The sequence below is a fragment of the Nicotiana tabacum genome, chromosome 6 (genome assembly GCF_000715075.1).
Source record: "Nicotiana tabacum cultivar K326 chromosome 6, ASM71507v2, whole genome shotgun sequence".
NCBI lineage: Eukaryota > Viridiplantae > Streptophyta > Magnoliopsida > Solanales > Solanaceae > Nicotiana > Nicotiana tabacum.
This window is the reverse complement of record NC_134085.1, coordinates 203,115,863-203,143,603: the sequence shown is the minus strand read 5'-3', so window position 1 is coordinate 203,143,603 and position 27,741 is coordinate 203,115,863. Positions and strand designations below refer to the sequence as shown.

Genomic DNA, 27,741 nt, shown 5'->3' with positions numbered 1-27,741 from the left:
CCGTAGTATATTTAATTCATTAAAGTGATTTATTTGTGCTAAAGTTGTTGTGCTTTAGATTCTTGTTAGTTATTGTGGTACTTCCTTGCCAGAATGTGAGTAATTAATTTATGAGCTGTGTATGGTACCTATGAATGGCCTGTTATGGTATATTTGATTGTTGTTGGTGTAGTTGTGGTATTTGTGACAGGGATATTTTTTGGATAATCCAATTTACAAGGGAAACTCTGCCAAAATTTTTGAAAATTTAGGGAGTTAACCAAAATTTTGAGTCCCTTGGAAAAGTGAGTAGTGCTAAGAAAACTTAAGAGGTTCAAGGACCTAAGGAATGATTGTTAACTTAAGAATAAGGCCCTAGAAACATTCGAGGACGAATGTTTTTAAGGAGGGAAGATTGCAACACTCCTCAAATTTATAAAAGTTTCAAGATACGCTAATTATAGAACTAAATTATTATTATTACTATTATTTTTATCTTGCCTATAGTGAAATATATATATATATATATATATATATATATATATATAGTGTGTGTGTGTGTGTGTGTGTGTGTGTGTGTGTGTGTGTGTGTGTGTGTATACACTTAAATAATTGGATATACAATTAGGGAAATATTAATAATTTTAATATTATTAATTATTAAAAGTGGATATCATTAAATACTAGTTAAAAAAAAGAAAAAGGGCCTAAAGCCCATAAAATGGGCTGTTAGGGGTCACCGTCCAAGCCTAGGGTCCTGACCAAAGCGTTGACTTCCTGAAACTACTTGTGCCAAAGTAGGGAGCACACGAGCCGAGGGTCTCGTTGCTGAGAATTTACTTAGCCATGCTAGGGTATGAGACATGAGCGCTGAGAATCATAAAGCGAGTGGCACCTCGTGGATTGGGTATATTCGATCAGGTTGGGATCGAACCCGTGCCGATCACACGGTGACTGAAACAGAATTAAGTCAGGATAGTTGGAACTCCCAAAGTATAAAGTGAAGTATTTTTTGTTTACAATAAAGAAAAAGAAAAGAATTTCTTTTAGAATATTCATAAACTGCTATTATGCAATTATTTAGAATTACTCTTATAAGCTTTATGTTTTACATGCATTTAGAACCTTTACTCGTAATATATATGATATTAAAGTTTCGCCCCCTGTTGGTGAGACTCACTGAGTACAATGGATGGTACTGACGTTCTCTTTTGGGAACCTACGTTGGTCTGCGGTACAAAATAGGAACCGGTTTTGCAGGCAAATAGGCTACGAGTTAGGACTTCCTTCTCTTCCAGTGCTATTGGTGAGCTTCGCTTTTGTTCGTGGAGTGTTCCTTAGAGTCATTTTTATTTAGCTATTTCTTTGTTTACTTAGAGAACTGGCTAGAAAATCTCATGTCTTGAGCAGTGCATAAGTTTATCAGTAGAGGCTTCATAGACATAGTCGTTGGGTTAAGATTCAAATATTTTTGATAATTACTTAGCAGTAATTCAGTAGTTACTACGAATTAAATTTTGGAGTTGATTATTTAAATGTTTAAATTAATCAAAAGTATTTGGTTAGAGTATTGCCTTGTTGCATATAAAGTTTGGAGTTATAATAGATTTGATAAGCAGAGATGGTTCGTTCGGTCATGTTTAGTGATCTAGTGTCGGTCCCGGCTTGTTCAGAAAATGGGTCGTAACACTAATGTCTTTTGACAACAAGAGCAACCAAAGTTTTAATGGTGGGCATTTTGACAATAGGAGAGAAAGTCTCTTGGAAATCAACACCCTCTACCTGAGTGTCCCCCTAACCACCAATCTAGCTTTAAACCTCAACCTTATAAACCCACTTACACCCAAAAGGTTTCTTACTAGGAGGCAAAGGCATGACAGACCATGTGCCATTGGCTTCCAAAGCCTCAAATTCCTGCCTCATAGCCTCCTACCATTCAGGAACAAGGGCAGCTTGGGAATATGACTGGGGTTCAAAAATAGAAAGAGCACCAGCAACTGAGAAGGAAGCAGCAGGCTTAGAACAAGGAGGGAAGAGCAAACATAGTTTTGGAGGTAGCTGGGAGGATTGTGGGGTTTGGAGGATTTCCTGACAGGTGGAGGAGAAGTGGAGGGAGTAGGAGCAAAAGAAGGCAAAGCAGCAAAAGAAGGAGAGGAGGAAGAAGGAGAGACATCACAAGGAAGAGGGGAAGATGAGGGAAGAGCCTCATCACTTGTCTCATTAGAGGTAGAGAAATAAGGAGTAGCAGAAGGAAAAATATCAACGGGAGAGGATCGGGAAGGAAAGACAGGAGAAGGAGGGGAAGAAGGTAGAGGAATGGAGGAAGGTTGAGCAAAAGGAAATATGATCTCATGGAAAATAACATCTCTGTACACACATGAATATTTGGAAGAAAGATTATACAACTTATATCCCTTTTTAGCAAAGGGATAGCCTATGAAAACATAGGGAACAAACCTAGCTCCAAACTTGTCTCTATGGATCTTAGGAACATTGGCATAACATAGACAGCCAAAGGATCTCAGATGGTATAGGAAGGGGGCTTCCCAAAGAGGAGTTCAAAGGGGCTTTTGTGATGGAGAAAAGGAGAAGGGAACCTGTTGATAGGATAAGTGGTAGTGAGAATGCAATCACCCCAGAAAGAAGTAGGCAAGCTGGATTGGAAAAGCAAAACTTTTGCAGTTTCAAGCAAGTGTCTATGTTTTCTTTCAACTACACCATTTTGTTGAGGAGTATGTGGACAAGAAGTTTGGTGGATGATGCCTTTTTCAGCAAAGAATTTGGAACCAGAGGTAGAAGAACCTAACTCTAAAGCATTGTCACTCCTAATAGTTTGAACCTTGGAAGGAAAATGGGTATCTACCATGGCTATGAAACCCTTAAGAAGGTCAAAAGCACTGCTTTTGGAACCAAAAAGGTGGGTCCAGGTAGCCCTAGTATAGTCATCAACTATAGTGAGAAAGTACCTGGCACCACCTGATATAGGGGAATGGTAGGGACCCCAAGTATCAACATGGATTAGTTGAAAGTACCTGGCACCACCTAATAGCAGCATTGGCAGATGTTTTTCGAGGTGCAACATTCTTTGTGAATTTGAAATTAGGTGGAAAACCATGGAGCTTGTAGCACTTTTCAATGCTATGTCGAGATCTTTTATAGTATTTGCAAATAAGAGACTTTGAAGACTCAAAATTCACTCGAGGTGCATAAGCAAGTTTAGAAGTACTAGTATTAAAGGAGGCAGACTCTGAAGTAAAGTGAGAGGTAGAGGACATTTGTCTCTGTTTCTTATAACTTAGGAGGATGTTGTACACAATATCAATAGAGGGGATGGGCTTTAGCATAATGATATTGTTGCGCACCTGAACATATACATCATTCAGCCCCATCAAAAACTGGTAAATACGTTGTTCCTCCTCTACCTTGACACCACCACCACTGGTACACTTACTCGTAGAAATAGAAGCCAACTCATCCCAAAGTTTCTTTATTTTGTTGAAGTAAGAGGTAATGTCAAGAGCACCTTGACAAATGTGATATAATTCCTTCTTTATCTCAAAGACTCTAGCACCATCAGCCTGCCCATACCTAGTCTCTAATTCCCTCCAAATATCCTTGGCATATTCAGAATACACGACTATGCAATGAATTTGCTTAGTGACAGAGTTAGAAAGCCATGCAAAAACTAAATCATTGCATCTCTGCCACTATCGCATGAGAGGAGATCCCTCAGGAGGTTTCTCTACAGTCCCATGGATGAAATACAGCTTACTTCTAACAGAAAGAACAAATAACACGGATCATCGCCAACTTCCACAACAAGTCCCATCAAAAGGCTCAGACTAAATAACTACCCAACAAATCAGAAGGGTGAACATATAAGGGACGGCAAAGATGAGTATAATCATCAAGATGAAAAGGAGGACGGGTAGATATAGCACTTGTAGTGTCAAAAATAGATGGAGGTGAAGATGTAGTAGATATCTCCATTGAAACCAAAAATACTAAAAAAAAATAGTAATCCTAATGAAGAATCACAAAACAATAGGAGAAAATGAAAGAGAATACCAACTCTTCTCGCAACCGGAGAAGGTATGACCTTGAAATCAAAAGAAAAATCACCAGCAAACCCTAATATATGTTGTTTGGACCTTGATGCACAGCATTGAAGCAGTAACCAGCGGGGAAGTGATAATCATCGTGTTGTGCAGAAGAAAAAGACCACAATAAAGCTCGATCAATAAAAACTCCGTCAATTTTGTCAGTTTCATCGAAAATTGTAACAGTGATGATATCCGACAAGGGTAACCTCGGAAGGAAGAAGAACACTGGATCTATGAGATTCCGGGCTCTGATACCATGTTAACAGTAGTAATTGAGGTGAAATCATACAAATCTGATCTAGGGTTTGAGAGTGAGAGAAGAGAGCTTTTGATATTATATCTGAACTGAAAGAATCAAATGATCCGACTATTTACAATGATCCGTCCCTTTACAAATGAGAAGCCCAAACAATATATATACATGACCCGACTTCCCCTTCTAACCCAACTCAGATAATAATTACAAAGAAATGAAAATGGGCCTAGACCAATACAAATAATAACAAAACAAAATATGGGCCTAACACTAATCAGGAGTGGGTGGTATACTTCTAACAACACATGCAGATTCTGAAGTCAGAGAATATAGAATTTGTTGTAGTCACCATATGAAGTTGATGCACAATTAGCCTACTTGTCTAGCCTAGAAGAAGAAAAGAGTGGAATTGTGGCAGTAATTTCTGAGGATAGCGACTTACTAGCATATGACTGTCCCGCTGTAAGAAATTATCAAATACCTTGATATGGCCTAATGGAGGTTGCTGCTCTCCTAATAGCTCAATTCCCTTAATTAAAAGCTAAGTGACCTCTGTTAATTTTATGTACTTTTGAGTAGGTTTTCTTTAAGATGGATTCCTTTGGCAATGGTTAAGAAGTGGTACTAGATCGTGTTTTTAGTTCTGCTACTCACCTTCCTTCCTTTAGATATTTGAACAAAGATTTATTTGTAGGTTACTTGCAATTTCTAGCTTTAACTCATTTGCATTGATAACCAAACCTAAAGCATTTAAAATCAAGCATAGACTACTCTTGCAGCTAATAATGGTGATGGAATTGTTTTTTTGTGTAGTCAACAGAAGCAAAATAGCTGCTGAAATTGAAATTCTTTCTGAATAGCATTTGATTGTCTTTATTCTTTGTAACTTTTACAATAGTTACATTATTCATCATTTGCACGCATGTGTGTATTAGCTAGCTGTGATTTTATTCCGTTTGTCCCTAGTATAGGAATCACAAAAGCTTATAATCTGGTCTCTAAGTATCGTAGCTTAGATCGAGTAAGCATATTCTCTATTTGTTCAAAACAAGGAAGTTTACCTTCTTGTATCTGTAATTGGTGATTAATTGCTATGATAACTTCATCATAATATACTTGGTTTGTTTAGCATTGCTTATATCAGCTTTGCACCAGTCTGATACCTAATCTTTACCTGATACTAGATATATGGACAAGAGGTGAATGTAAGAATAGTAGAAGAAAAGTATTATTTGGAGACCTTATGCTAGCCCAAGATCGTTAACTAAGATTCGAAGATTCAACTAAAGAAGAGGAAGCTTGAAAAGAGAAGAGTTTTTAGATACGAGAACTTGTTTAGGAAAGAAAGACTTTCTTGATTTTTGTCTTTGTTACAAATGCCTAAGGTTACTCCTATTTATACTTGTCTAGGAATAATTCTAGATACAAAAATAATCTAGACAATTTTATCATCTTCTACTAGTATCTTCTTTAAATATCCAAGACTCTAGAATATCTAGGTATTTCTTAAGTATCACAAATATCAAAGATATTACTCCATAACTTTCTATAACTTTCTTCTAATTATAATTTTTACTCTTCCAAAAAATTAACTTTATTTTTTTACACTCACCCTTAAAGTGATTTTTTGGAAGCTATCCCAAGCTTGTCGCTGAAGATCTCAATCGATGCTTTACGCCGTGTCTTGGTGAAGATCTCAGCACTATTTTTTCTGGCTCGTCTTGCTTCCCTAAATATTTAAGGTTCCTTAATTGGTCCTGCAAAGAACATGAGTATGTGCTGACGAAATTTTCATCTTTGAAACGAGCTTGTTTAACAATAGTTCTTTTTGGCCTTCCTGAAACATTTGAATCATCTCTTTGCCGAGTTTCATGTCGTTGAGTTCTCGGGCTCCCCCTTTCTTTTAGCTCATCAACAACTGCATTATCTAAAGAAGTACTTGTGATTGGCAGATCTGATGCTTCAAGGTTCAAGGGTTTAGAACCTGCGCCTTCTTGCGCAAATCCATCATACAAAGAGACTTCACCGTATATGACATCCCTTGAAACAATGAAGAGATGGGGTTTAGGATCCATACACTTCCAACCCTTTTTTTCTTTCATCATATCCAACAAAGATGCATTGTCTTGCCTTGGCATCCAACTTGCTCCGTTGAGAATCCATAATATGAACATAATAAATAGAGCCAAAAATCCTGAGGTGTTTAATGCTAGGATTTTCTCCAAACAATAATTCATAGAGAGACTTCATATTGTTTAGAGAAAGAGGCATCTTGTTAATCACATACCCTGCACATTTCATACTTTCAGCCCACAAGGCTCTAGGTAAATTCTTGGCATGAAGCCAACTCTTACATATCTCAGTTAAGTGTCGGATCTTCCTTTCAGCCACTTCATTTTATTATGGTGTATCAGTGTATGTGAGTTCTATTTTAACGCCATGCTAACGACAAAAGGAAAGAAATTCATTTGAAGTGAACTCACTACCATTATCAGTTCGCAACTGCATTATTCTGGAATCGAGATTGCCTTCAACTGTTTCTTTGAACTCCACAAACTTATTGAAAGCTTCTGATTTATGCTTCACAAAATAAATCCAAGTGAATCTAGTAAAATCATCAATAAAAATTAGCATATAAGAATAGCTTGAGAATGAAGAAGTTCTCGTTGGCCCCATCAAGTCACTGTGAATAAGTTCTAGTGGGACATTGCACCTTGACAAGGATCTATCAAATGGAAGACAGTGTGCCTTTCCATATTGACATCCTTCACAAACCTCCCCTCCACCAAAATTTCTTAAGTTAGGCAATCCTTCTACTAGATTCAATTTTATCATGGCTTTTAATTTATCCATGCTAAGATGTCCAAGTCTAGCATGCCAAAGATATGTGTTATCATTGCTATTCATCTTCTCAATATATGAATTAGAGACAAATAAAATATATAAATTGTTAACTCTCTTACCTGAGTGAATGATATCTGCCTTGAGTACCTTGATATTTTGGAGGAACTTCACATCACATGGGCCAAATAGCAAATAGTTTCCAGCATCTACAACATTTGCAATTAAAAATAGATTTTTCTTCATTCCTGGAACATGAAAGACTCTATTGAGGGTGATAGTGTCTTTTTGCTTCTCCTTGATCACAACAGTGCCTTCCTTCTCCATATTATGGACTGTATTATCTGCTATACCAATGACATCATGTCTGTTGTATTCGCAAAAGGTGGAGAATTTGGATTGATCTCCAGTGAGATTGTGCGCACATCATAAATTCGCGATCCAATCTCTTTCAAAATTTATGGAAGCCATGGCATTTTTGCTCGAGTCTCCGCTGCGAAGTACTTTCCCCAACCTCCTCCTCCTCCTCATCCTCCTTCTTTTTCTTCTTCTTCTCCTTCTTCTTCTTCTCCTTCTTCTTCTTCTTCTTCTTCTTCTTCTTCTTCTTCTTCTTCTTCTTCTTCTTCTTCTTCAACGGCTTTCTTGGTTTGACCCATATTGTTCTCTTTGGCTCGACAATATCTTTTATGTGTCCAACTTTGCGACAATGGTAATATTTTAAAGGCTTCTTACCATTGCTGGAAGACTCCCCCTTCTTTCCTGGTGAGCTTGAACCATTTGAGGATCGAGAGTACAGTTTATCTCTTGATTTCCCTTTAAAGTTCCTCTTATCAGCGGCAAGAGCATTTTCTTCCCCCTTCTTTGACAGATACACCAGTCATCTGTTTGGCTAGTAGCTCCTGTGATGACAACAAATTATCAAACTCTTCCAAAGATGGTTATTGAACCCATCCTTGAATCGATGTAATAAAGGGAATATATTCTAGCTTTAAACCACGAATAATAATTCTTCTTATTCATGCTTCAGAGATAGCCTCGTCCGGATTCAATAGAGTAATTTCGGAACACAGATTTTTAATCTTCAAAAAATACTCGATGATAGAGAGATTACCTTGAGTGGTGTTAGCTAACTCATTCTCCAAAATCTATAGCCGAGCTTCATCCTTCTTGTTGAACAGCCGATCGAAGGTCCTCCATTTTTCATGAGCTGATTTACACCTTATAATATGATCAAATAAATTAGGAGAGATAGACCTCTTTAGGATAAATTCCGCCTTAGCATTAATCTGCTTCCACTTCTTACGCGCATTGCTATTTTCCGATGCGTTAGCAGGAGGACTTGTGTTACTCCCATTGACAATTTTCCCACAAATCCTCACCAACAAGGTATGACTCCATACAAGTCTTTCATACCTTGTAGTTGGACTGGTTTAATAATTTCATCCCCAGTCCATTAGCACGACCACCCAAATCCATTTAGAGAAACCAGTTGAATCAACCACTAACCCGACCTTGCAAATATATCTAGAAGCCAACTATGACTCTGATACCATGTAAACAATAGCAGAAGAAAAGTATTATTTGGAGACCTTCTGCTAACCCAAGATCGTTAACTAAGATTGGAAGATTCAACTAAAGAAAAGGAAGCTTGAAAAGAGAAGAGAGTTTTTAGATATGAGAACTTGTTTAGGAAAGAAAGACTTTCTTGATTTTTGGCTTCGTTACAAATGCATAAGACTACTCCTATTTATACTTGTCCAGGGATGATTTTATATACAAAAATAATCTCGACAATTCTATCATCTTCTACTAATATCTTCCTTAAATATCCAAGACTCTAGAATATCTACGTATTTCTTAAGTACCACAAATATCAAAGATATTACGCCATAACTTTTACTCTTCCAAAAAACCAACTTTGTTTTTTCATAGTGAATTTACAAGAGCCTTTTACAGCAAGACATTGAGGAACAACATTTAATGGAATAATTACTTGCACTAGATATTGTTCAACAATTTAATGGAGTCAACAGGAAGCCGTAATTACTGTTGATTTTAGATTTTGCATAGATGTTTATTTGCTCTTTTTTCCTCTTCCTTTCTCCTTTTGGGCGTGACTCTTGGGGGGGGGGGGGGTTGAACGGGCAAATGCTGAATTTGTACTGTCCCTGATTGTTCTTAGCTTAAGATTGTTGAAGTTTGGCAAAATGCCAAAGTCCCACATTGGTTGGGAGTTAAGTTTGGGGGGGATTTTTCCCCTATAAAAGAAGGCTTAATGTTTAGGATTTAAATACACCTCTCATTTGCCTTCTCATCTGTTTAAGGCATTTGTATCTTCTCTCTTTAGTATTATTTCACTTGTATTTTTGGAGTGGAATAAAATATTGGTTGTGTCCGAGGAGTAGGCAAAATTAGCCGAACCTCGTAAATTCTGGTGTTCCCTTTATTGTTGCTTTATTGTCTTATTTATTATTTGGTGGCTGTCATAATTTTGGTATAGTAGTTGTGACTTATTCACACTATATACATTTGGCTTCCGCAACAATTGGTATCAGAGCCAAGGTACTGTCTAAGTATGCTCTGTGGTTGCAGCATAGTCTGATCTTCCACATCAGAAAAGATTTATCTTGGTAACTGAGTCAAGGTTCTGTCTGAGTATGCTCTGTGGTTGCAGCTTAGTCTGATCTTCTACATTAGAAAGGAAATAATCTTGATTTGTGTCGTCAGCTATTAAATAATATTTGTGTCAAATATGGGAGACAATAAACAAGAAGAATCTACATCAAGTGTCAACAATACGTCATCATTGACATCTTCGCTTATGACAAGAATTGTGTCAAATGCGAAATTTGCGGTAGAAATTTTTGACGGGTCCGGGCATTTTGGGATGTGGCAAGGCGAGGTTCTAGATGTCCTTTTTCAACAAGGGCTAGATCTGGCCATTGAAGAAAAGAAACCAGATGTTATTGGAGAAGAAGATTGGAAGATTCTCAACCGTGTTGCTTGCGGTACCATTCGATCCTACCTTGCTAGAGAGCAGAAATATCCATACACAAAGGAAACTTCTGCAAGTAGATTATGGAAAGCACTGGAGGATAAATTTTTGAAGAAAAACAGTCAAAATAAATTGTACATGAAGAAGAGATTGTTTCACTTCACCTATGTTCCTGGTACCACGATGAATGAACATATCACCAGTTTCAATAAGTTGGTTACAGATTTGCAAAATATGGATACAACTTATGATGATGGTGACTTGGCCTTGATGTTGTTAGCGTCACTTCCTGATGAGTACGAGCACCTTGAAACTACTCTACTCCATGGAAATGACGAAGTTTCTCTCAGAGAAGTTTGTTCGGCTTTGTACAGCTATGAACAAAGAAAGCGAGAAAAACAGAAGGGCGGAGAAGGAGAAGCACTATTTGTGAGGGGTCGTCCTCAAAATCAAACGAGGACAAAGAAGGGAAGATCCAAGTCAAGATCCAGACCCAGCAAAGATGAATGTGCCTTTTGTCGAGAAAAAGGGCACTGGAAGAAAGACTGTCCGAAGTTGAAGAATAAGGCCAAATATAATAATGGAAAGGCCATTATGGATTCAAATGTAGCTGATTGTGATGATTCAGACTTCTCATTAGTTACAACAGAGTCATTAACATCATCAGACATATGGTTGATGGACTCGGCTTGTAGCCATCATATGTGTCCCAACAGGGACTGGTTTGTGGAATTTCAAGAAGGAGAATATGGAGTCATCCACACAGCAGATAACAGCCCTCTTACCTCATATGGCATTGGTTCAATACGATTAAGGAACCATGATGGAATGATCAGAACATTGACAGATGTTCGATATGTACCGGATTTGAAGAAGAATCTCATCTCGGTGGGAGCCCTGGAATCAAAAGGGTTCAAAATCATTGCAGAAAATGGAGTGATGAGAGTATGCTCCGGTGCACTAGTGGTAATGAAGGCTAATCGGAAGAATAATAATATGTACCGCTATCGTGGCAGTACAGTTATTGGGACAGCGACAGTGACATCCAGTGACGACAAAGAGGCAGAAGCAACCAAGCTATGGCACATGCGCTTGGGACATGCTAGAGGAAAATCCTTGAAAACTCTATCAGATCAAGGATTGTTAAAAGGAGTAAAGGCTTGCAACTTGGAGTTTTGTGAGCATTGTGTCAAAGGGAAACAGACAAGGGTTAAATTTGGTACAGCGATCCATAATACTAAAGGCATTTTGGATTATGTACACTCTGATGTTTGGGGTCCTTCCAAAACACCTTCATTGGGTGGGAAGCACTATTTTGTAACCTTTGTTGATGATTTTTCCCGAAGAGTATGGGTGTATACAATGAAGAGCAAAGATGAAGTGTTGGGAATTTTTCTCAAATGGAAGACGATGGTGGAGAATCAGACAGGCAGGAGGATCAAGTGTATTCGCACAGACAATGGAGGTGAATACAAAAATGATCATTTCAATAAGGTATGTGAAAATGATGGCATCGTCCGACACTTCACTGTTAGACATACACCACAACAAAATGGAGTGGCAGAACGTATGAACCGGACCTTGCTGGAGAAGGTACGGTGTATGTTGTCCAATGCTGGCTTGGGCAAAGAATTTTGGGCTGAGGCAATTACATATGCATGCCACCTCATTAATCGCTTACCATCTGCTGCTATTAATGGCAAGACACCATTTGAAAAATGGTATGGAAAACCTGCTGTAGATTATAACTCTTTGCACGTGTTTGGCTCAACTGCATATTATCATGTGACGGAGTCAAAATTGGATCCAAGGGCAAAGAAGGCTATTTTTATGGGAATTACTTCTGGAGTCAAAGGATATCGCTTATGGTGTCCTATGACAAAGAAAGTAATATTCAGCAGGGATGTTACCTTTGATGAATCTGCTATGGTAAATAAGGTAACAGAAGATACCAAACAAAATAAAGGTGCTTCTAAGCAGGTGGAGTTTGAGGGAAAATTTATTTTTCCTACACAAGAAGCAGAGGAGGAAACAAATGAAGATTATCCTCTAGAAGGAGAGCCGGTAGAGGAGATTCCAACTCAGGAACCTCAACAACAACTTGAATCAATAGCAACCAGCAGGCCAAAAAGAACAATAACGAAACCTGTTCGTCTCATAGAGACGGTTGCTTGTGCAACCTAAATTGTAGCTGATGATATTCCTACTACTTATAAAGACGTTGTCCAAAGTTCAGAAGAAAATAAGTGGAGGATTGCCATGAATGATGAAATACAGTCCCTTCATCAGAATCATACATGGAGATTGGCCAATCTCCCAAAGGGAAAGAAAGCAATTGGGTGCAAATGGGTATTTGCAAAGAAGGAAGGATTTCCTAACCAAGTAGATGTTCGCTACAAAGCAAGATTGGTGGCCAAAGGATATGCTCAAAAGGAGGGAATTGATTACAATGAAGTGTTTTCTCCAGTTGTAAAACATTCCTCCCTTAGAATTATGTTGGCTTTAGTAGCACAATTGGATTTGGAACTAGTTCAGATGGATGTAAAAACTGCATTTTTACATGGAAACTTGGAAGAGGAAATCTACATGACTCAGCCAGAAGGATTCAAAGTTGCTGGAAAAAAAAATATGGTGTGCAAACTTGAAAAATCGTTGTACGGATTGAAACAATCTTCTAGACAATGGTACAAGCGATTTGACGAGTTTATGTTGCGGCAAGGGTACAAGAGAAGTAAATACGATCATTGTGTGTATTTGCACAAGCTTAAAGATGGTTCCTTTGTATATCTTCTCCTATATGTTGATGATATGTTGATAGCTTCCAAAAATTTGGAAGAAATTGATAAGTTGAAGATATAACTGAAGAAGGAGTTCGAGATGAAGGATTTGGGTGAGGCAAAGAAAATTCTTGGCATGGAGATAATTAGAGATAGACGTTCAAAGAAACTCTGTTTATCTCAAAAGGAATATTTGAAGAGAGTACTTCAACGTTTTGGCATAGATGACAAGACTAAGCCAGTTAGTACTCCACTTGCTTCCCATTTTAAGCTAAGCACTACTATGTCGCCAATGGATGAAGTTGAACGAAAGTATATGTCAAAGGTACCATACGCAAATGCTGTTGGTAGCTTGATGTATGCAATGATTTGCACAAGGCCTGACATTTCACAAGCTGTTGGAGTTATTAGCAGATATATGCACAATCCAGGGAAGGAGCATTGGCAAGCTGTGAAGTGGATTCTACGGTATATTCATAATACTGTAGTATCAGGTTAGTTTTTGAGCAGGAATACAATCAGTCTGTAATTGGATATTGTGACTCAGATTTTGTGGGTGATCTGGACAAACGAAGATCAACTACTGGTTATGTGTTTACTTTTGCAAAAGCACCAGTTAGTTGGAAGTCCACTTTGCAGTCAACAGTTGCTTTGTCTACAACAGAGGCAGAGTACATGGCTATTACAGAGGCTGTGAAGGAGGCAATTTGGCTTCAAAGATTGCTAAAGGAGCTTGGTGTTGAACAAAAAGGTATTACAATTTTTTGTGATAGTCAAAGTGTTATTCAATTAGTGAAGAACCAAGTTTATCATGCAAGGACGAAACATATTGATGTTCGGTATCATTTCGTACGAGAAATCATAGAAGAAGGAGGAGTCACAGTGAAGAAAATTCATACTACGGAGAATCCTGCTGATATGCTAACTAAGGTGGTGACTGCGATCAAGTTTCAACATTGTTTGGATTTGATCAACATTGTTGAACACTGAAGATTGAAGATGAAGACACAACCAAAATTTGTTATTGAGAGAGAATTGAAAATGTGGAATTTTGCCAAGGTGGAGATTTGTTGAAGTTTGGCAAAATGCCAAAGTCCCACATTGGTTGGGAGTTAAGTTTGGGGGGATTTTTCCCCTATAAAAGAAGGCTTAATGTTTAGGATTTAAACACACCTCTCATTTGCCTTCTCATCTGTTTAAGGCATTTGTATCTTCTCTCTTTAGTATTATTTCATTTGTATTTTTGGAGTGGAATAAAATATTGGTTGTGTCCGAGGAGTAGGCAAAATTAGCCGAACCTCGTAAATTCTGGTGTTCCCTTTATTGTTGCTTTATTGTCTTATTTATTATTTGGTGGCTGTCATAATTTTGGTATAGTAGTTGTGACTTATTCACACTATATACATTTGGCTTCCGCAACAAAGATGTCCTGAAAAGATTTATACAGTTAGAGCTTCATAGATAAAAAATCATTTTCCAATGTTTAACAGGTTCTTTCCATGTTAAAGTTTGAGAAGGGAGATCAAGTCCCTGAAGATTACACAAAATCATTTAAAGAAGCTGTTGCAGTTTTCCACCATGCTAGAATGTGAGTCTAACAATTAACATGACAACTTTTCTATATAGTTCTGCATTTGTTCTGTCAGCTGACACGTGAATGATAAACTTTTCTTCTATGTTTAATTAGATATGATATTAGTTTGAAGCAGACCAAGCACTTGAAACCTGTCCCAGAACAGCTGTTGCAGTTTCTGGACGAAGAACTTGACTTCTTAGGACCGTATCCTTTAGTTTCTTTGTGGTTTTCATCCTATTGGAGTTATATGACAAAATTTGTCCTCCTCTTACTTGGAGCTTGCCTTCTGTTATGAATGAAGCTTCAGCATTCTCTGACCTTTTGCAAAATAGTGCTTTAAATTGCTATATCTGATGCTTTTGCAATGAAAGGTATGGCAAAACTATTTATCCTTGACAGTCAATAGAGAAATTCTTCCATCATTGGCAACTGCAATTGCTCAAGGTAAATCATGTGTCCACTGCAAACATCAAGAAAATTTGCGGTCCATTCTCTCGACAACAGGCATCTGCTCAAGCTTCAAAATTTAGGCAGTTTTCTTGCTATTTCTTCTAGTAAAACCAGAAAAGAAACAACAGGCAAGCATGACATATAGATTGTCACTAATATTACAATCGTTTTCTAGTGCATTTAAATGGAACTAAGGGGTACATAATGTGCTGGCAAAATGATAATGATGCTCCAAATTTTTATTAGAGACAGTTTTTGTTGGCACTTTCAGTGGTGGAGACGAAGCAAGCCTCGGATGAACAGAACCAGTGTCCATTTATGGACGACAAGGAGTGCATAGAGGAAGCAGTAGCTCTTCAAAACATGCTATGCCCTTCAATATCAACTAGGAAAATGGTGGGAAAAGAGACAGAGTCTGCAGAAAGAAGTGTTGAAAGTTCCAGATAATAATCCTTTTTAGGAAAAGAAAAGTGGAGGAAATTGAGCCAGATGAAATGGAAAGTGTTACTGAACAAATCTCAGAAGTGACTGAGGTTGAAAGCCTGAAAGTTGTATGTACTACTCCAGAATCACAAAAAAGTGTGGAATCTAAGCCGATTAAAAGAATTGAATTAAGAAAAGTTACCAATGAAAGGAAGGTTAAGAGGAGTAATTGTCAAAGTTCAGAAAACAAGAAAAACTCTATACTGAATTTCTTTTCTCGCGTGTAATTTATTGAATTTGTTTCAGCCTTGATTAATTTACTTTGATCAGTCACTTTTCCTTTTTAGTCTATTATCTTGCAGATTTCTTAATTTTATCATCAATTAGACACAACAATTCCTCTGCCAACATTCCACTGGTAAGCAATCTGTAAACTGTGATAAATTTTTTAAGTTTTTTTTAAAGGTCGAGACTGGTCAATCTTCCATTATCTAGACCATAACCCTAATCTAATTATGTAAGTTTGATTCTTAGTGCTTATTAATTAGAAGGTTCCAAGTAGATACAGAGTTTAAAATACTTGTTCTGACTTGTGCATATAATTATATAAGTAGAAGTCAAGAATTAGGAATTGCAGTACTAAAGCTGTATCATTCATTCTTTTATTTCCTTGCAAACATCATAGCTATATTGTAGAAAGAACATTCTTGTATTAAACTAACACAACTTGAAATCCTAGTGCCTAATAAAGGCCCCATTATGAGTTTCAAGTCCTCTAAAATCTAAACAGACATTCTAAAAACTGAACTACTTTTAATGAGAGTAAAAAAAGACAGACAAGGGCAGAGCCGCCTTAATGCTTGTGGCGCCTAAGTAATTTCTTGAACCATAATGCTGACAACTTTGGGTATCGTTTGAGGGTATTGAAATCAACATAGACAATGCCAAATCTGGAAGTATAACCCAATCTCCATTCAAAGTTGTCGACCAATGACCACGCGAAATAGCCTATGACATTAGCTCCTTCATCTACAGTCTTCTTTAGTTCTTTCAAATAGCTCTTGTAGTAAGCAATCCTTTTGGTGTCATATAATGCTTTAGGAAGGGTAATGTTGCCCGCATAATCCATACCTGTAAATCATATACTATTAGTTCAGACATTCTTTTTGTCAAATGCAGCTTTGAAAAGTTTCACTAATTAAACAAACCATACCATTTTCTGCCAGAATCATGGTAGGATTTCCATAACGTTCTTTAACATAGTTGACAGCCTTATGTAGACCCCATGGAACGATATATAGCCAATCTGAGTGTGCCTACAATCATATTCAATAAAGATAGTGTTAGCTAATAATTAGGATATTAGTACATTTTTAGGTTAAAAACAATGTTAACTTCATCATATACTCACCCTGGGACCAATTGGTACTCCCTTGCGATCATCTACATAAGAGCAAGTGAAAGAATTAGAATCAGTAGAACCTCTTACATACTAAAACAAGTAGTTTCATTTATAACTTAAGAATTAGTAAAAGAGTAGTTTCTTACAAGCAAATCCAACATTCCAGTCCTGTTGATATCCCAAGGGTTGTGGCGTCGTGTAATGAGGATCATACATGTAGTAGGCAGTGTACTGGTTTATGCCCAATAAATCAATTGATCCCTTGACCATCTTAACCTCTTCTTTCGTGAACTTGGGTAATCGCTTCCCCACAATATTTTGCATGGTTTTTGGGTACTCACCATATACAAGAGGATGCAAAAACCTGTCGAACAACCCCAAAGTATGATTATAGTTAGTCAGAACCCACTCTCTCAACTCAGAAACGACAATATCTAAATTCTGGATCTACCGGTAAGAATCACCCATTAATTTAGCAATTCCAACATGACTACATTACTATGTGTGAAAGCTCTTACCATCCCAAATGAAAGTCTCTTGCTCTTTGAGCAGCATAGTTATCGGCTTTTCCTCTTGTCAAAGGTTCATACCACACAAAATCCAAGAGAATGCCAAATTTTCCCTTCTGTTTCTCCTGTTATTGCATTTAGAAAATAAGGTCAAAAGGCGATCTTTGATTTCCAAAGTAGGAAAAAGAGAAAGAGAAAATCGTACCTGATATTTTTCGCGGTATCTCTGAGCTGCAGTAGCATGACATAAGATGAGATTATGGGCAACAATATAAGGCTCAGTTGCAGAATCTCCTTCAGTGCAGTTTCCAAATGGTTTAGAACATCTTCCGGGTGCAAAGAATCCAGTATCATACCCTAAAGCAGCAACAACTCTTGGCTCATTAAACGAAAACCAGTTCTTCACTCTGTCTCCAAATGTCTTAAAACAAAACTCCGCATAATCAGCATAATCTTTCCTGCAATATTCCAACAATAAAAACCATAACTCAAATAAAGAAGCAAATAGTTGGTAGTAGCATGAGTTTAAGTGATGATATACTTACACGACTTCACGGCTTAACCATCCATTGTACCTATCTTGAAGTGCTTGTGGTAAATCATAGTGATTAAGATTAGCATATGGGGTAATACCTGTTAAAAATTTGTTTAAATTTCAGTATAGTAAAAACTATGTATTTTCACAACAACAATCTCTATGATTGTTACCTCTTTCGAGCATGTAGTCGATCAACCTGTTATAATAAGCAACTCCTTTCCAGTTTACTCTACCAGTCCCATCTACATTACAAATTTCAGACGCAAAGATTAAAATTTCACTTATTATTGCAAATGGCTAGTGAATAGACTATAAAATAAAAAAGGAATAGGGAAATTACTTGGGAAAATTCTGGACCATGAAATAGAGAAGCGATAAGCTTCAAAATTCAGATTCGCCAACAGATCAATATCCTCCTGTACCCATTAAAGTGGCATCAAATAACATGACTTTTTGAAGTCATTACTGGAAAAAATCAAACAGCTTAATGTCCTGTACTTGAACTTCAGTCTTTATATTATATTCAGTAATTCCAATTTTATGAAGAGTTTAACTTATACGTAAAGGAATTTTTACATTATAGGTCAGACATTCACAATATGGGATTGTAATAATAAAGACGGAACTGACCTTTCAAAACCTTTAATACATACCAAATAGTCGATACTTAATAATCATAATAACTAATCCCAACATAAATAATTCCGACATTACTACCGACCCCTATATGTTGCAGCATATATTAACTTAGTACACTCACCTTATAACGATGATATTGGTCAACAGCAACTTCTCCATTGGCATTGTTTGGTTCAACTCCTGTTTTTATTATTCCATCAAAATTCATTAGTAAAAGCAAAACACCAACAAAATCAAAATCACATAATTAAAACTTGTATAATCCAAGATTAATGTATTAATACCAGGTCGTTTAATGAAAGTATCCCAAATACTAGGTCCACGGCCATCAGTACTAGCAGCACCTTCAACTTGGTACGCAGAAGTTGCTGTTCCGAATATAAATCCCTTCGGAAAACTCTCTCTGCTTAAACCTCCGGTGTCAAAACTCAACTTTTCCGGCGAAATATCATTAATATCAGACTCAACTGTAATTACAGTACTTAGTGCTGCAATTAGCAGCATAATTAGCCATGGAGAACTAATTGCTTTAATCATTGTGAAGTACTCAATGGAGAGGTTTGAGTAGAATGTGAAGGTACGTGGTGGCAAGACAAATCTATTTATAGAAGAAAAATATAATAGAGTTGGGTCCCATGCTTATCCTATTGTAGCAGTACTAATTAGTATTCTTTTAGAAGAATAATTATCGTACTTAGTATTCTTTTAGAAGATTAATTAATCAATCTTATTACACTATCTTTTCTATCGGGATAAAGTTGGTACGTGACGAAATATTAACCTGTTCCATGTTTATCTTATAAGTAGTACTTAGTATTCTTTTAGAAGATTAATTACTATCTTACTTATTCAAATTTTTTTTTTCTCGAGATAAAGTTGGTAAGGGACTAAATATTGACCTAAATTAGGCGATTTTGCTTAGGAGTTTTAATTCATAAATTTTCTCCTTTTTGATAAAAAAATTAATGATTTAAGTACATCCGTCAAGATTTTAACATAATATTTCGTTCTTTCTAGGTTGTTAAATAGTTTATTAAAATAATCGATCTTATCTACATGATTATCTTATTTTACTTTATGAAAATTAGAGGAATTAATCTTAAAGAGTTTGATTAGCCAAAGGTTTATTTTGTCCTAGGCAAAAACAAAGACAAGGAGAAAATTTATTAAAAAAGAAAAAGTAACCGTATAAGTGGAGTAATATTAATGTTCTTACAGAGTTACAGTCGGAGAGAAATATCTCTTTCTTTGTCCTTTACCAAGTCTAATAGAAATTACCACCTTTTAATTAATATTTAATTTAATATATGGGTGAAAATTATTTTTGCCCTCCCATTTTACAATAAGGTTCCTTCCAACTTTAAATTATGAATATTCTCCACTTTCCACTTCAACATTCTACTATTGACCAGCAATTCTATAACAACGAAATATGTTTTGCTCTTTAATTAGAGAAATTTGAAGTTCGTCTACTAATTGGACATAAATTCATCATATTTTCATATTTTAATCGGAGATGAAAACAAGACAACTTTTAACCAATTTGAGTTTGAGACAATAGCAAACATCGTAATTGGTTGACGAAATATAAACTTTAGCAGAAAACTACGTAGAGCATAACGGACGGGGTTAGCATGGCTTGCCGCGATTTAGGGGTTGAATTCTTGTTACATCACCTTTTAACCACCGATGCACCGGATCCAAGATTTTGGGAAGATGAGTGCACTATTATAAATATATAATAATTTCAGGATATAAATTTTACGAGTTTAACTTTTAATTTTTTCCAGATCTATACTCCTCAATGTGTCAGATTAAAAAATTAATACACCAAACAAAGAAAGAATTAGTATGCAAGAAGTGACACTAGGTATGTCCATCTCTTGTGGCCACTGGTAGGGGTGTACATGGACCGGACTGGTTCGGGTTTTATCAAAATCAAACCAACCAATTATAACGGTTTGGATTGGTTCGATTTTGTCGGATTTTTGGGAGGATAGTATGTACGCAGACCTTACCCCTATCCTAGGGTAGAGAGACTGTTTTCAAATAGACCCCCGACATCCTTCCCTCCAAGAACTTCCCACCTTGCTCTTGGGGAGACTCGAACTCACAACCTCTTAGTTGGAAGTGGAGGTTGCTTACCATCAGAGCAACCCCTCTTGTCTAAATATATGTTTACTACAAATTAAAAAAAAACATATGATCTATTAACGTATTTTTATGGGAGAACTTTTTTTAGTAACACATAATAGTTTATTCTCTTAGTCGTGTAACAATAATTTTTGGTTGATGTACAGTTTCAAGGTTAACCGAATTTAATAGTTTAACATAAAGATCAATATGACACCTAAATAATGATATGTTCTATGTAATTTTAGATTATCTAACTGCCACTTCAAATTGGAAAAAGATATAAGAAATTTTGACTTATGAATATGAAAAAACAAAGAGATGATTAACGCATTTCAATACTTAATAAGAAAATGATAGAATCCGTTATTTAAAGTAAATAAAAATGAATACACTTTATAGTTCTATTAGATATTATATCCTATGAGAGGATCTCAGATATTGTTAGTTATCTTTTAAACAAAATTCTATATAAAGTCTTAAAAGTATATATAAAAAATTATATATTTATATGTTGGTTTGGTTCGAAATTTTTTTGTTCAATACCAAACCAAACCTAGTAAAGATTTTTTAATCGATTTGGTTTGACTTTTCGGTTTGGTGTGGCTTTTCGGTTCGGTTTGAATGCTCCTACTTATGGGTATGCCAAATTCTAGTAAAAGAAGGGGGAAAATGATAAGATAGACATACGATTTAACTCCCAACCTCACTTAGAAAGATGCACCCAAATTTTAATAATTATCACATTATATGATATTTTTGAGTTTGGATGCATATATATACATTTAAGTATTTTTGAAAAAAATTAACATTACTATATATATTCTAGGAAGCGGAGCATGGATTCACGTGACATGAGAATAAATTCGTAGCAAATACAAAAATGGTGTTAGTTCCTCTGCTAAGATTGGGTAACGCCACACCCTCACCTTTGTGGTTTTTCATTTTTCTAAAGAAGCTTGGTATAGCAAAAGAAATTGTAGAAACGACACCTTTATAATTTTTCAAGAAAAAGCCCTCAAGAAAAGTAAGACAAATTTCCATCTGATAAACACCTTGGTGTTTCACAAATTATTACTCAAGAAACTTACCAAATTTCAATGGTTATAGGAATTTGCTCCTCCCATTTCTCTCTATATTTTAGTTTGTAGGACCAGTGTTCCACCTCAGCCGTGACTCGTGCTTTGTGAGTAATATAATTAAGGTACGAAGTATCAAGTAGAGAAGGCAAAAACAAGGTGATAAACAACAAAAAAGGTAGAAAGAGGGACTCTTTTGTTGACCAAAAATGAAACAAATTGCTTCAATGATTGGTAACAAACAAGGAAGAGAAATTTGTATTGATAAGAAGGGGATAAAAGAAGTGGTGGTAATCCTAGGTCCCGGATTTTATTGGTCCAGTTAGGGGTGACAAAAGGGGTGGTAGGATATGGACAGGTCGAAAACGGGCGATGCAAAAACGAATAAATTATTCGACCTGACCTATATTTAATATGAATAGAAAATAGGTTATTCAGCGTATAACATGGATATCTATGTTATTCATGACTTCTTGAATATGATTATTTTTGGGAAACTTCCTAGTCTTCCAAACTTGAGGGATTCCCAATAGTTATTACTATTTTTAAGTGGATAATATGGTTTTTAGCCATATTTGACCCGTTTTTAAAAATTTCATTATCCAACTTATTTTTTAATTAATAATATGAATGAATAACTATTTTTAGTCCATTTTCCACCACTAAATCCAGTTCTTATTTATCTTGCACCTAACAGACTCTATTTAGATATGTCCTATGGAATTTCTTGATGAAGTTCTAGATTTTGAGGCTGTTTGTTTATTTTATGATTTGTCTTCTTCTACACTTGTTAACTTTATAAGCTCAAGTTTGGTTTTATTTTATATTTTCTACCATACCATGTAACCGGGGAAATTTTACCCTCTTCTAAGACTAGCTAAGAGTAATATAAGATGAGGCCAGTAACTATTTTAGCTTAAGAGTGATAAGTGACGACTATATCATTTAGCATGCGGTGTTGAATAGCTCAAACAGTCAAAACAAATCTAATAGGAAGAATCTGATTAGTTAGTCCCTTGGCTAAAATAGACATGGTTTTCACTGAGGATGGTCTTAAAATTTGAAGTGGGAGATTGGATACTATTCCCATTTGGTCTATTCCATAAAGGACTCTCTGGGCCCATTTCTACGCACGCCTGCTGAAAAAGAGGTCTTTGTTACTCTCAGTCGTATTCTCTCATGCTATCTTCAGACCCCAGGGGGGCTGTTTGTTAAGCAGTCACGTGAACTAGAACTAGATTTTTAGCCTAATGTTAAAAACACTGATCTTACCTTCTTGGGCGACTAAATTTGATGTCTGACAGTTTTTAGGTTTTCCAAAACCAACGTTCACTTCGACGACGACAACATACCGAGTATTTGTTAGCCGAGAGCTTTGAGCTAAGAGGAAGAAGGAGAAGAAGAATCTAGAAGAGAGGAAATGAGAGAAGAGCAATCTTCATTTCAAAAAGAGAAGTTGCGGACTAACTGTACAAACAACCACCACTTACAACAAACTCAAACTAACTTTCTTAACTAACTCACTAACTATGGTTTAGCATTACACTTTATAAATAAATTAAGGTTAACCATGTTGATTAACACTCTCCTCAAGCCGATGGTTGATACAAATATTCTTCAACCCCAGCTTGTTCAACAAATGCACATGTTGAGCTCTTTCCAAGCCTTTTTGTAAGTATATCTGCTAGTTGATTCGCAGTGTTGACATACTCAGTTTTCACCATACCTTGACTTAATTTTCCTCTCACAAAGTGGCAGTCTATATCAATATGTTTTGTCCTTTCATAGAAGATTGGATTTGCTGCAATTTGGATTGCAGCTTTACTGTCACATACCAAGGTTATAGGAAGTTTAACCTTGACACCAAGTTCACTAAATAGTCCTACCAGCCAGGTAACTTCTGATGCACATGAAGTCATGCTTCTAAACTTAGTTTCAGTAGAGCTCTTAGACACAGTGCTCTGCTTCTTCGACTTCGAGGATATAAGTGCACTTCCAAACTTTACCAAGTACCCTGTAACTGACCTTCTAGTTTGTATACATGCCCCCAGTCTGAATCACAAAAGGCACTTAGTTGATCTGAAGATTCTGCAGACAAGAAGAGGCTTAAGCCAGGAGCTTATTTTATGTACCTTACAACCCTTAGTGCTGCTTCCATGTGAGACCTCTTAAGACAATACATATACTGAATGAGTACTTGAACCACAAAGCAATGTGAGGTCTTGTCATGGTAAGATACAACAGCCTTCCAATTAGTCTTTGATAAGCACCAGGATTGTCAAGATTTTCATTTGTTTGGACATTGTCATTTTTTAAGTGATTATCATACTCTACTGAGGTTAGCTTTTGATTCAGTTCTAGTGGTGTTCCAGAAGGCTTTGCACCACTCAAATCAGACTCAGAAATTAACTCTAATACATATTTTCTTTGGCACATAAGAATCCCTCTTTTGGACCTTGCAAACTCAATTCCTAAGAAGAATTTGAGCTCACCTCCTTCATCTTGAATTTCTTCATAAGATCTGATCTAGTACTGCATAATAGTTGCTGATTGTTCCCAGTGATGAGGAGGTTAGCAACATAGACCAATATGACAACTATATCATCTCCATCTTTCTTTGTGAACAAAGAATAATCATAATGACTATGCTGAAAGCCCATGTTGAGCAGAGATTATGTCAACTTCATATTCCACTGCCTTGGTGCCTTCTTTAGTCTATAGAGTGAATTATGTAGTTTGCAGACCTTCTTCCTAGACTCCCCCTGTCTGGCAAACCCCTCAGGCAATTCCATGTAAACTTCCTCAGTGGGATCTCCATTCAGAAAGGCATTGTGGATATCCATTTGAAAGATCACCCACTGGCTTGAAGAAGCTAAAGCAATAATAGATCTAACAGTTACAATTTTGGCCACAGAAGAGAAAGTTTCTCCATAATCCAATCCTTCCTTCTGGCTATAGCCTTTGGCTACTAGCCTAGCTTTAAACCTTTTCACTTCACCAGAGGCTTTGTATTTGATTCTGTAAACCCACCTGCACCCAATGGGAGTCTTTCCTGGTGGCAAGTCAACAACACTCCAAGTGTAATTGTCTTCAAGTGCTTCAATTTCCAACTTCATTGCTGCTATCCATTGAGGATCAGAAGCAGGTTCTTTGAAGGAAGTTGGTTCTATAAGAGTTGAATAAGCTGCAAGGACCTGTTTGTATGATGGGGCAATAAAAAAATAATCCACATAAGAGGATATAGGGTAGGCACAGTTGGATCCTTTGGAAGTAGTGACATAGTCTTGCAGCCAAAGATGAGGCTTGCTTGGTCTAGAGGATCTTCTTTGTTCAGTAGGAAGCTCAGCAGCTTGTGGAGAAGGTACAGGTGCAGTTTGAGTGACATTAGGCAAGGGATCATCAGTAGAAGGAAACATAGAAGCAGCTTCTTCTGAACTTGTTGTGGAATGAGGGACTCTCTGAGATATATTTGTAGGCATCTGATCTGAATTGAAGTCAATAGACAACTCTGTTGTTGGTGGTGCAGAAGAAGAGGAAGGAATATTGCTTAGAGCAGGAGAGAACAAGTCTAGGATAGGAAATAGGACTTCCAGTGGTTGTGACATGCTTGAAAGGAAAAATATTCTCCTGAAATACAGCATTCCTGTTGACAATGAATGTTTTTGAGTGCAAAGTATACAGCAAATAACCCTTCTGAGTGGAAGAATATCCTAAAAATACAACAGGTATTGCTCTGGGTGAGAACTTATCCTGTACTTGGGGACAAGTTGCATAGCACAAGCAGCCAAAGACTTTGAGATGAGACAATGAAGAAGGATGTAAATATAACATCTCAAATGATGATTTTTATCCAACAACGTTTGAAGGAAGTTTATTGAGCAAATATACTACAGTAGTAACACATTCCCCTCAAAATTTCAAAGGTATAACAACTTGAAATCTGAGGGATCTAGCCACTTCCATGATGATTCTGTGCTTTTGTTCTGCTACCCCATTCTGTTGGGGTGTATAGACACATGTACTTTGATGAAAGATACCAAGATTAGATAGTAGAGTCTTAAATTCAGTACTAAAAAACTCACTTCCATTATCAGTTCTTAGAAACTTTACAGTAGCAGAAAACACATTTTTTACTTGACTAAGAAAACTTTTTAGAACTACTATAGCTTCTGACTTAGATTGTAGGGAAAAAAATCCAAGTATACCTCGTGTAATCATCAACCAGGGTAACAAAATATCTCTTACCATCATGTGTGGATACTCTGTAGGTGTCACAACCTTAAAACGGATCCAGCCGTGATGGCGCCTATCCTGAAATTAGGCCAGCCGACACAAACCCCAAAAACCAGCCAAACAATTATAATAAGTCATTTAAAGTTATTATAAGCTAGAATCCCTAAATGTAAGGTAGAATAGAACGGTGCGGAAATAAAATACAGCCCGACATCGGGGTGTCACCAATCATGAGCAACTACGACTCGATTAGAAATATGAAAAGGCAACATAGTCTGAATCAAGCTAATACAAAACAGAATAAAGATAGGAAGGAGAAGCACTAGGCTGCGGACGCCAAACAACTACCTAGTCAACTCCAAAAGCCTGCTGGAAGACAATCAACACTCGCTAGCGTGACCCGAGGCTCCTGAATCTGCACACAGGTTGCAGGGAGCAATGTGAGTACGCCAACTCAGTAAGTAATAAAAGTAAAGAAGCTGAGAAATAAGAATACGTAAACCATAGCATAATACTACAATAAAACAATATAAATCCAGAACAATGCAGTAAAATAGTAAAACTCGTGAAAACGTCTCAGTTCAGTAAAAACCTTTTTAAAACATCTTTCAGTAGTTCAAACGAGTGATGAAAATAGTGAAAAAAGGATAGTAACATAAATCAGCCCCTCGGGCAAAACAAGTACCATAATCGCCCCTCGGGAAAAATACCAACAGAACCAGCCCCTTGAGCTACCTCACAATCACTCGTATCAGCCCCTCAGGCAATAACATGAAACAATAACAGCCCCTCGGGCAATATCACATCTCACACTGGGTACCCGCTCTCACTGGGGGTGTATAGACTCCGGAGGTGCACCTACAGCTCAAGCGCTATAACAAGTCATATCGTGGCATAATCAAACTGGCCCTCGGCCTCAAAACAAGCCACCTCGTGGCGTAACAAATCAGGTCATTGGCCTCATAATCATGAATCAGTACAACACTGCTGCGGTGCGCAACCCGATCCCAAATATCCTCACAACACAGGCCCTCGACCTCACTTAGTCAGAAATCTCTCAAGCCACTCGGGCAACAGTAAAACATGATGCTCAGCCCAAAATATCATTTAAAATATCAAAACGGAGTAAATATGGGTGAGTTATGAAAACAGTAGAATACAGCATGACTGAGTACAAATATGAAGTCAAAACAGTGATGAATAGTAGTAAAAATCCCGTAAGGGTCCAAAACAGTTGGCACGAGGCCTAAATAAGGCATTCAGCCCAAAACATGATGATACTTTCCAAAACACAATGATATCAAACAGTTTTCAATCAAATACACGACTTAACAGTCATACGGGACGGACTAAGTCACAATCCCCAACGGTGCACGACTCCACGCTCGTCATCTGGCGTGTGTGTCACCACAAGGTTACACAACGATGTGAAATTCGGGGTTTCATACCCTCAGGACAGTATTTACAATCATTACACTGAACCTAACCCTTCGCGAATGCTGGACCAACATCGCAAACGCGAAGGCCAAACTTCCTGCCTCATACCACATCCCTTCGCGAACGCGAAGGCCAAAAGTTTGCAACACCAACAGTAGATTTTTTGCAATTTCCCACATAAAGATTTGGTCCGTTCAACCACCCGAGGCCCTCGGGACCTCAACCAAATATGCCAACATATCCCATAACATCATTCAAACTTGTTCCAACATTCGGACCGCTCAAAATAACATCAAAACACCAAATCATCATCGGATTCTAACCTAAGAATTCAAAAAACGTCCAAATTTCGCTTTCGATCAAAAAGTCTA

At 37.0% G+C, this 27,741-nt stretch overlaps 1 protein-coding gene and 1 pseudogene across 1 annotated transcript; one reads left to right on the top strand and one right to left on the bottom strand.

Annotated features, from left to right (window-relative positions):
- The window catches only part of LOC107811988 (exonuclease 1-like), a 100,137-nt pseudogene extending 84,549 nt beyond the window's left edge, over nt 1–15,588 (top strand).
- A 443-nt stretch (nt 15,589–16,031) lies between these two features.
- Nucleotides 16,032–19,119, bottom strand: LOC107811992 (beta-glucosidase 44). Its single transcript, XM_016636997.2, has 11 exons — nt 18,773–19,119; nt 18,610–18,668; nt 18,190–18,265; nt 18,020–18,091; nt 17,857–17,944; nt 17,517–17,769; nt 17,321–17,436; nt 16,949–17,166; nt 16,812–16,843; nt 16,614–16,716; nt 16,032–16,531 (listed from the first exon to the last, which is right to left on the bottom strand). Exons 1-11 carry the CDS (start codon nt 19,023–19,025, stop codon nt 16,254–16,256), a joined length of 1,548 nt encoding a protein of 515 aa, XP_016492483.1. The 5' UTR covers nt 19,026–19,119; the 3' UTR covers nt 16,032–16,253.
- Between the last annotated feature and the right edge of the window lie 8,622 nt (nt 19,120–27,741).

Excerpts from the sequence above, each read along its gene's own strand:
- LOC107811992 (XM_016636997.2), bottom strand. The coding sequence starts at position 19,025 with ATGATTAAAGCAATTAGTTCTCCATGGCTAATTATGCTGCTAATTGCA. Across the intron at positions 18,092-18,189 it reads ATGGTCCAGAATTTTCCCAA|ATGGGACTGGTAGAGTAAAC; the intron begins GTAATTTCCCTA and ends TTTGTAATGTAG. Across the intron at positions 17,167-17,320 it reads AGAGACTTTCATTTGGGATG|GTTTTTGCATCCTCTTGTAT; the intron begins GTAAGAGCTTTC and ends GTTGTTCGACAG.